Genomic DNA, 10,812 nt, shown 5'->3' with positions numbered 1-10,812 from the left:
GATATAAACTCTTTTATTTACGGTCAGTTGATTTTGACAAAGATGCCAAAACAATTCAATGAGGAAAGAATATTGTTTTCAACAAACAATGCATGGGCAATTGAGTATCCTTAGGCAAAAAAAAAAAAAAAAAAACCCCACCCACCTACCCACATAAAACAAAAAATTCAGATACCAGCCTCGCACAATATATCAAAAATAATTCAAAATGAATCGCCAACCAAAATATAAGAGCTAAAGCTTCTAGAAATAAACATAGTAAAACCAAAAATCTTTGAAAACTCAGGCAAGTATTTCTAAGACATGACACCAAAAGCATAATCCATAAAAGAAAAAATTGATAAAATGAAATTCATCAAAATTAAAATGTTTTGCTCCTCAAAAAAAATTTGTTCCATTAAGAAAACAAAAAGATGAGCCACAGACTAAAGAAAAATATTAGAAAATTATATACCTGACAAAGGGTTTGTATCCAGCACATACATAAAGTACTCTTATAACATAAAGTACATAAAATCAAGCAACCCAATTTAATAATGGACAAAAGATTTAAATAGACATTTCACTAAAGAAGATATACAAATGTCTAATAAGCACATGAAAGAATGCTATTAGTCCTTAGGGAAATGTAAATTAAAACCACAATGCACTAGAATGGCTAAAATCCAAAAGCTTGACAATATGTAGTGTTAATAAGGTTATACAGAAATTCAACATTAATGGTGAGAATGTAAAATGGCACAGCCCCAAAGGAGAAGTTTGTCGATTTCTTAAAAGTTAAACATAAATTTAACATAAAAGTAAGACATAAATAGGAATTCTTTGGTATCTACCCAGAAAAAATTTTAAAAAATGTCTACACAAAGATATGTATGCAAATGTCCACGATACCATTACTTTAAACAGCCTTTAAATATCCATCGACTGATGAGTGAATATCCATGAAATGGAATAACCCAAAACCTAAAAACATAATGCTATGTGAAAGAAGCCAGACACAAAAATCCCACATATTGTGATTTCATTTGCATAAAAGGTCTAGAAAAGGCAAATGAGACACTGAGAAGGACACTGCATCTCCTCTGTGATATTTTTGCCCCAAATGCAAAGTTTGAATGTAATCATCAGGAGACAGGTGACAAAACCAAACTGAGGAGCATTCCTACAAACAACTGGCCTGTGTTCTTAAAAAAAAATGTCAAGGCCATGAAAGACAAAGGTCAGAATACTATTCCAGACAGAAGGAGACTAAAGAAATGTAAAAATGAAATGCAGTGCATGACCTTTAAATGGGGGGGCTGGGGGGAGGGAAGGTGAAGGGGCCTGTAAGGAATAATTCTGGGGTAATTGGTGAAACCTAAATATTGACATATTAAATTTCCTGATTTTGATAATCTGTACTGTGGTTATGTAAGAAAATATCCTCGTTCTTAAAGAATATACATTGAACTATTTAAAGATAAAGAGACATGACTGATGTCTGCAACTTACTCTCAAAAGCCGTATACAGTTGGACTAAAGTGTCTTAACATTTTTTTCCTTGCATGTTTACTTTTTTACACCAAACACATTTTTCTCAAATATCAATATAATCAGATATCATCCTTCCTCAAAAATGTCTTAGGGACTCTAATGCCACAGAATAAAGTTCCAACTGTATATGATATTTACAGTCCTTTGCACCCTGCTCCCACTGTACCTTTCCCACATTGCTTCTCAGATCCTTCCCTAAACATTTTCAGGTCTCAAGTCTCTGTTTATACCACTGCTTGGAATCCTCTTCCTCTTTGCAGTTCAACTCAAATGTCTTTTCTGCTTAGCCCTCTGCAATCCCCAAAGGCAGGCTCGTTCTCTGCACACAGTGTTAACAATTTTCCCTATTCCTTTTACATATAATTTTTTTATACCTGACTAGCATCGTTAATACATTGTCTGGTACATAGTAGGTCCTCAATCTACCATAATTTTATCCTCTAACCTTTTCACTAAATATATATAACAACTTTCTTTTTTTTAAGCAAAGGTAATAATTACATTTTGATTGTTAATATAGTACTTGGGCAGGAGATCAAGATGCAACAGTGATATAGGTATAGATGCAGTTGGTTGAATATATTTCCATGGTCATTAGTGACCTTCAATTTGAAGCTGTATTCTCTCTCTCTCTCACACACACATACATACATACATACATACATACATACATACATACATACATATTCTTGGCTACAGGCCTCCTGACTTCAGAATTTACCAGATGTTTGACTGTTAGGTTCACGAAGTTTTGTGCACAAAAGCAAAAACAGGTATAGCCTTGGGCCCATTGTTGAACATAGAAAGTCAGAGATAGATACTTGAGTGGATCATTAAATTCTTTGAAATTTTTCTGTTTAATTTCCTTAGTCTTTAAAAATTTGCAAAAAGATGCACACAAAAAAAGAGAAAACACTTGGAGGCAGATTATTTTCAACGACTGTATCACAACCAGATCCTGAGGGCTCAAGCAAGCTCGATGAAAACAAAATTAAGAAAGGGAGAGGAAACGGGGTGAAAAAACTTATTAATTTCCTAATCTAAAAGTTTCTAGGAAACTCGTGTAAACAGTATCATTATGAATGGGGGGTGAGGAAAGGGGAGACTTTTTCAAGAGCAGGCTAGACCAATAAGGACTCTACAGGCTGAAAGTCACAATCTGCTTGCTACGTTGTTGTTACTGTTTCCAATGCAACCAAATGTATTTATATTTAATAAAACTGACCACGAAAATGGGTTAAAAACCCATTCTGCATCTATGTTTTAATACGGCATTAACAGAACTTCAAAATTACATACAACTGTGCATAAACTTGTCCTGGTGACACTACAATCGAATTAATTAAAAGCATCCCCAGAAAAACTAGAAGACCACATAATTTACATAATTCAATAAATTAATTTTGTTTAAAAACATCACATTTCATGTGTACACATAGCACATAAATCACTGTATTTCCAGGTCTCTAAACTAGTCTCGACCCTTCATTTAATGGTAGTCTAGCTTCGCCACACAAGGGTCTCCCAAAGCGCATATGCGCCCCCCGCTCCCTCCTCTGCTGCCACCATAGCGTCGTCCCCAGGGCCGCACCTACCTCCAGCCACCAGGGAGCCCCACCGGCTCAGTGGCGTGGCCAGCAGGAGCCATTTGTCACCTCTAGCCCCTCACCCCCACCCCTTCCTGTCCCTCCGGAGGCCACCCCGCTTTCCCTTATCTGCGAGCCCCCATCCAGACACGACATCTCTCTCCATCAAACTCGCGCGCGGACCCCCATTCCACCCGGCCCCTCGCGGGGACCCGCACTTACGGCGCGGATGGAAGCGACAGTGATGCAGTCTCGAGCTGCCCGAGCAGCGCCAGCTCCGGCGCGAGTCGCTCTGCGCAGACAACCGCCGGCGCAACTCCCGAGCGGAACCGCCGCGGCGTCTCCCGGGCAACCGGACGCTCCGGCGGCGCGGGGCAGCGGCTTCCGGAGAGGGATCCCCCGGCGCCCGCCGCAGACGCCCGCGTCCCGGGTTCATCACCCAGGCGGATTACCCAGGCCGAGCCTAGAACGTCAGTGTGGACGCAGCGGCAGTTTCTCCTCCGAGAATCTTTTAAGGTGCCCTAAAGGCGGCGCTCAGGAAACAAACTTTTCCATTAACACTGTGATTATACTAAATTCTGTTCCTTTCCAAGGCCTCAAGGGCACTAAATACATGTCGACTTGAATATTAGTCCGTTTTCCTGCCTGGGAAACCCTCTGAATATTGTCAGATCCTATTATTAGTTATTACTCTTCGGTCCTGCCTTATTGCTAAAATAGCTTTTCAGCAAACTTTTGTAGGCTTTTCTGTGATAGGGTGTTATTAGCGGTGGTACTTTGCTGCCATTTTCATAATTCAGCAAGCATTATACTAGTGTCTGGGGCTGATACAGATTAAGAGATATATTTGTTACCCAGTGGGGAAGCAAGTCAAGCAATGTAATGAATTCTATGTGGGGGTAAGTTGGAAAAGATAATTTTTTGACAAAATTTACTCTTCTTATTCCCAGGACGAACTTAAACATACTATATGCTAATGAGTATGTACATACTTTGTTTAGCATCAGTGAAATGCTCTCCATCACGCCCAGATTTACGATGTTCATACTTTCCCTTCTTACCTCGGAGGTGACTCTCCTGTTTTCTCATCTACCTTTGATTCTCCATTTCCTTAGAGATATGCCGACATCTCCTCACATCTTTAGAAAACAAAACCAGTGACTTCCTGATATACTCAAATCTACATAATCTCATAGCTACACATTTCTATGTCATTTCTGCTCTTATCATACTATAGAAAAATCTCCGTAAGGGTATGAGTGATCACCTTATGAACCCAACTGCCTATTTTCACCTTCATGCAGTATTTGATCTCTGCAGTTTGCAAAACCATTGACTACTAGAGCTACTTTTCTCCTGAGGTGGCTCTTCAAAGTTGGGCTCATCCTTGTTCCCTTGCTTCACGGTTACTCTGCTCCAGGCACCCTAAACTCAGCTGCATGTAATGTCACTAATCCTTGAACATGAATTTCTGCACACACCTTAGCCTAGCCTACAGTTCCCTACCCAGACTTTCCCCTGCACTTTATATGATAACCTCCCATTTATCTATCAACAACCGGTTTATATAGGCTTTCAGCTTCCCAAAGCAGAAGTAGGCACAGCCTTTTGTACCTCTTAAAATGTATCTTATTTTTATCCAAGTGCGCCCCTTGCATACTAGGAATGATGCCTTTTCCGTATTTTCTCCAGGGTTGAATAGTTTCTGGATACACTGTAAATAACCATACTTATTTAATAAGCTTAACTGTAAAGTTGATTTTATGCAAATCCTTTTATATAAAATGCTCTCAATAAGGAAAACGCTTTCTGGTAAAGCAAAAAATTAAGACAGGAAATTACTTTCTTGTTGCAAAAAGGCAGTGAAAATTAGAATTTGAAATCCAACTCCTTCCTGGAGAAAATAAATATAACTTCAGTGGGGAAAAATGCTAGAGTGGATTTTAGAGGGTAGTAGATATACTGCATGTATTCTGTGTGATAGTTTCACACAGTAGTTAAGCACCTAGGTTCAACTCCTAGTCCTACCACTTACTAGCCACATTCTTAGGCAAGTTACTTAACCTTTCTGTGCCTGTTTCTTCATTTGTAAATCTGTACCAACAATACCTACCTCACTAAGGCTGTTCCAGGGCTTCGGTGGGAAAATCTGTGAGCCATGTAGAATAGCACCTGGCACACAGAAACATGCATTGGGCACTTATTATTATATTCCCTTAAGTAATACTTAATGTTTACTCATTATTTTAGAAAGCACACACTTCCCTTTCTTCTATTAATACTGAAAACTGGCATCTGTTATTTCTCTAATGAAATCAGTAACACACTTGAAAGCTGAATGATGCCAATAGACCCAGAAAACAGCTGTTCTCATTCTTCTCAACGCCAATGTCTAAGAAAGTAGCTAACAAGACAGCTTGAACTTCAATGAAGATAAAATATTGTTTTAAACATTTGAGTGGCTGTCTTCCTTTTGAATGAATAAAAATCCTTAATCCTTAATTGGGTAGAGGCTAAAATTTGTATTTTTAAGTGTCATTAAAGATTGTTTTTCTGAGGCACATGATCCTTGGACCACACTGGTTTAAATTCAGTGTTGACCAGATTATTTTTCTGAGGCATGTGACCCTTGGACCAACACTGATTTAAATTCAGTATTGGCCAGTGGTTCTCACACAGGGATGTACATCAAAATTAGTTGTACAACTTTGTAAAAATATAGGTTTCTGGGCCTCACCCCAAAAGACTGATTCCAGCAGTATTTTTAAAATGCCCATGGGTAATATACAATCAGGTATATACCTTGTTTTCTAGAAATATTTCTAAGTGCTTGTCGATGAAATGTGATTTTTTTGAGATGTTACCCTTTCTATAACTTATAAGACTTAGAAACTAGAAAAAGCAGTGGCCCAGGAAAAGGACCAACAACTTTGTCAATAAATGCCCAAAACAGAATCTTGATTTCTTGAAAATATTTTCCATGAGTCTGTTTTTCAACAAATTGATGATAATGTTATATTGGGAAAGATGTGTTAAAAGTCATTATTCAGTCATTAATGCTAAGATTGGTTATGATGTATTTGTTGAGAAAGGGATAAATGTACACAACTGCTATGATTAAACATATGTATGACTGAGAAGTCACATTTCTAGATAACTGTTCTAGAGTCAAGTAAATTATACAAACTCACAACAGGCAAGTGGCATCGGCGAGTAGAAATCTTGCCTCTTCACCCCCATTCCAGTTCTTCGCACCTAATCTTCCCCTTCCTTCCTTCCAGAATTACATTTCCCAACAGTCTCCTTTCCTTTCTCTTACTCAGGAGTCCGCAAACTTTTTCTATAAAGGGTCAGCGAGTACATATTTTAGGCTCTGTGTGCCAAAGCAGTCATAGGCAACATGTAAATGAATACATAGTGTGTTCCAATAAAACTTTATTTACAAAAATAGGTGAATGGGATTGGGCTGAAGAATGTAGTTTGCCGACACCTTTTCTAACCAAAAGACTATGAATGTTTAATTGATTTTCCTAATCAGGAAGTTGAAGATTCTATTAAGACGTCCCTTTCTCAAATGTAGGAATATTACTCTTATGAAATTTAGATGACAGTTCAAAAAAAAAAAAAAATCATGATCTGAGGGATCAGAATGGGTATTTAAGGATTTAATGCACAGTAATTAAGTTTTTTCTAGCTATACTTCAGTTTTACTATATATAGATTAAGCCAGATGACAAGCTACTATACAACAGCATGTTAAAAAACATGTTTATTTTACACTATGTACAATCAGAAACATATTTAAAAGCATTATCAATTAAAATAAATGAAGACCATAAATCACAATTTAGTTTGTTCTTAGTGTATATACTCACATTAAAATAGAAAGAACATATACCAAAAGAGCCAAAAGTGTGCATTTTGCTAAAACTTGGTATATACATACATATTCCATTGGGAAAAAAAGCAATCAAAATGACTTTAACCAAAACTAAGTTCTTGTGATGTGTAGTAACCATTGTATTGTTTACATGAGGTAGTAACTAAATTATTTTGGCCATGTGTTAATACTCTAAATCAAAAGAAATATGAAAATGATCATAAGACCAACAAAAGTAAAAATTCCACTAGAAATTTGAACCACTTAACTCTACGGAATGTTATAGTTCTTCAATGTGATTATATGAAATGTTTAGTGTGGACTCTTTAATAATGCTAATTTATTCTTTGTGCATACTGTAATTCAGACAACTGCAGTGTTACATCATGGTACCGCTATTCTGTGATTCAAAATTTTTTCAAAGATATTTTTAAGCATAGACAAGCAATCTTACAGAATTCTGCTTAAATATAAAAAGACCAGTTACTACAACAGGTGGTTAATTGGTTTGTTTCACATAGTAAACAATCCAAATACATTTTAAAAAGATGTTGTGGAGCCAGATGTGTATCGACAAGGTCACAGCTTACTTTTGTGACTTAATACATCACATATCAATACTTTGTGCAAATATAAACACCAGTGTACTTGCATTAAAATTAAAAACAAGATTATAAAATGATTACAGCCTCCATTACAGTTTTAAAAGTTACAAGATTTATATTCATATTACTAAATTACATATAATAAAAATACAATAGTGTTAAATGTACTGTTTCATTGCCGGCATCCCATTTTGTAATATAGCCACACCCAAGAATATACTAAAGAATTCTTAAAATATTAACCCAATCGCATTTTTCATCAACATTTACATCTGTACAGATAAGACACTTACTTGTACATCTCATAAAAGTACATTATCTACATAAATTCTTAGTGTATGTCTTCAGCAATATGAAGTTTCACAGAAAAATACTGCCTATATGTACAAAGATTACATAACAATGAATTAAGCACTTGTGTGGTTCAATATGCTAAATATATCCATACCACTTAAAACAAAAATTTTCCCCATCTTGTCTCATGCCACAATAAATTACAAGTAACTGAAGCCAAGTTACTGCAGCTTTTGTACAGCTTCAAGCATCCATTAATGTTGCAGCGGTAGTGTTCTTTCTTTCTATAGTTAAGTGTCAAAGCACATTTCTCAGTAACTGTTTTCATGACCCGCCAGGATGTACAGATTGCTATTTGCTGTGGGGTTATCAGTTGGCCTACTTTCCAAAACCACGACCCTAAAAGTAATAAACAAACAAAACATGTAACAAAGTTATTCTTGTAAACTAATGCTAGAAAAATTTTCCATTGCTTCTTTATTATATGACTCTATAATTGCTGCTTATTTGATTTGTGGACAGCAATCATTTAATCGCTATGATTAAAAAGCCAGTTCCAGCTCTGGGAAGTAATTTTGCTGCCCACCCCCTCCCACCTCTAGGCCAGTGTTCTAAGAGTGGGGGCGGGGAGAGAATGTGTATTAGAAATAATTTGGGGGAACTTAATTCTTATTCTAAATTCTGAAAACAATTTGTATTTCAAGAATCAGAAAGTAAATCAGCATAGAACCTCAAAGTTCTATTTAGCACTAAAATCAAAAAATTTCTGTTTGTTAGCATATAGTATTTCCTCTTGTAGTATAAATTATGCTTTAGATAGTATTTTTAATACAAAACTATTACTGACAGATCTATATATTCCTGGTACTTGGAAGATCAGGCACATTCTCAAAGGCTTTAAAACTTTGAATTGTGAATACTTATTGTGTGAAAAATATAATGTTGAATATTTTGCTGAAGAAATTTCAATTCTCTTGAAAAAGAAACCAGTTTCATGCTGGATTTATAAAACACTCTGTTTAACACTATGTATTTAATATATAACCCCCTTCATACCTGTCAGATCCAAGCAGTCTGAAAATTCTTGTGCTATCTGAAATTTCTTGTGTTACCTGTTCAATTAAAATATAATTTCTGAAATTAAAAGCATAAAATTTTATATGGGCGTTTAATTGATAACTCTAGGAAAAGAAAGGTAATTCTTAAGATGGAAATAGGTCCCTGTGTGACTGTGAATTTGTTAAGCTGGCATATTTGGTGCTCCAATTTGTTAGCCTAGAAAAAATATGGCAAGTTTTGAATTATAAAACATGAGTAGGAAAACCATTTACTTGTTAAATTATAGAACTCAAGGGATAAATTTAAAAACAAAACACTCAGTCCATTTTATTTATCAGAAATCTCTGTCAGTTATGTTAATGCTAATAGCAAAGCTATTGCAGCAGTAAGCCACTTAGATCTGGTCCTTTAACTTAAAAGGTTGCACTGTGGTATGATGAGACACACTTATGACTTAAGTTTGAACCCCAGTACTCCCACTTAATAGCTGTGATATTGTACAAGGTATGTCTCTGTTGGAAATGATTTTGCCTTCTGCAAAATGGGATAGAAAATATCTACCTTGCAGTAGTATTGTTTTTATAAGTATTAGTGGGTCTAACGCCTAGCTAAAGAAGTGCTCAATAGATAATTCTCTTGCCCATTTCTTCTCCAGTCTCCTGAAATATTTTCTCATGACACGTAACTGCCAAGAAGTCCTCAGTGTGACTAATTACCAGTTGGGGAGTTAGGAATAAGTCTACAGGAGAAAGAATAATCCACTGTTTATTGGCTGGTAACTGAATGCAAAACATGTCAAATTAAAATGGCAGTAACTTCTCCCCCAAATTTGGTAGGCTGAAAAAACAATTTGATGTTGAAACTAACATTTATTCCATTAGTAACTCTGCAATTAGTTATTCTGGAAACACTTCTTTTATAACCCAGCACACCTGCATGTGATACAAAGTGCTCACTCTAGTCATAGTGGCTCATTGTGCTGATCTTCACGGCATTCAGAGGTTTGCCTACTAGTAGGGCCTAACATTTCTGGAGGGGTTGTATTCGGTAAGGGCTGCCTGTGTAGTTTGAAAAAGCCCCTCAGATGACTTTTGGGGAGCGCAAACTTTTCTTTCTTTCTTTTTAAAACCATCCTCTTATATCCTGCCTATGATGCCTTTCTTTGCCTAGTGTTTATTGGCTGTTGACTATTCTTACTTCCCTGCTGGATTCCCTAAGGTGATTTTAAAACATCTTCCTGAGAAGTGACCCTCTTGTGGGAATTACTACTAGAAACATTAACAGCTACCTTTCTTGAATACCTACTATAGGCCAGGCATTGTGCTGAGCACATTACATGCGTCCTTTCATTTAATCTTAACAAACCTACAAAGTACTATTTTGTTATCCTCAATTCATAGATGAAAAAATATAAGCAAAGAGAAGTTAAGTGATATGTCAAGGTCACACAATTACTAAAGAGCAGAGAAGAGACTTGAACCCAGGTGTCCATGCTCGTGATCACTCTGCTATATCGTTTACTTCATCAGAAGACATGCTCTGAGCTTAATGAATGATAGTTTAGAACATAAGTGGGCTATTTTCTTGCTTGAAGCACCTAAGGTTTTCTTTTCATCCAATGCTCAAATAAAAGTTATCCTACTGAGACTGACTTGGGATACTGAAGAATTTTTGATGATTTTACTTGCCTACAATATTCCAAGAGACAAATACCATGACTTATTCATGTTTATAACCCCAGCACTTCTTGGTGTAAATGTTGAACTAAACTGAGTATGTTGCAGCACCTGGAGTTAAATTAAGATAGGAAGGACTCAGAAGATACAATGAAAGGTTAAACGAAGGTAATAAGGTA

The 10,812-nt window shown here is 36.3% G+C and overlaps 2 protein-coding genes across 5 annotated transcripts in view; both read right to left on the bottom strand.

Annotated features, from left to right (window-relative positions):
- The window catches only part of CDKL4 (cyclin dependent kinase like 4), a 37,109-nt gene extending 32,389 nt beyond the window's left edge, over window positions 1–4,720 (bottom strand). The window contains exon 1 of the mRNA XM_006909652.3: window positions 3,342–4,720. The gene's annotated coding sequence lies outside the window, so the exon portion shown is untranslated. The remainder of the gene's footprint in view (window positions 1–3,341) is intronic.
- A 2,153-nt stretch (window positions 4,721–6,873) lies between these two features.
- The window catches only part of MAP4K3 (mitogen-activated protein kinase kinase kinase kinase 3), a 136,642-nt gene continuing 132,703 nt past the window's right edge, over window positions 6,874–10,812 (bottom strand). For 2 of the 4 annotated variants that reach the window (XM_006909650.2, XM_015587550.2), the window contains exons 33-34: window positions 8,955–9,010; window positions 6,874–8,297 (exon numbers count right to left, since the gene is read on the bottom strand). In XM_006909650.2, coding sequence (XP_006909712.1) covers window positions 8,210–8,297; window positions 8,955–9,010 — 144 coding nt within the window. In that variant the 3' untranslated portion in view covers window positions 6,874–8,209. The remainder of the gene's footprint in view (window positions 8,298–8,954; window positions 9,011–10,812) is intronic. The other 2 variants (XM_025045147.1, XM_025045148.1) reach the window with 2 other exon arrangements.

The sequence above is a fragment of the Pteropus alecto genome, unplaced genomic scaffold (assembly GCF_000325575.1).
Source record: "Pteropus alecto unplaced genomic scaffold, ASM32557v1 scaffold131, whole genome shotgun sequence".
NCBI lineage: Eukaryota > Metazoa > Chordata > Mammalia > Chiroptera > Pteropodidae > Pteropus > Pteropus alecto.
The sequence above is the reverse complement of the archived record's forward strand: the minus strand, read 5'-3'. Positions and strand labels throughout refer to the sequence as shown.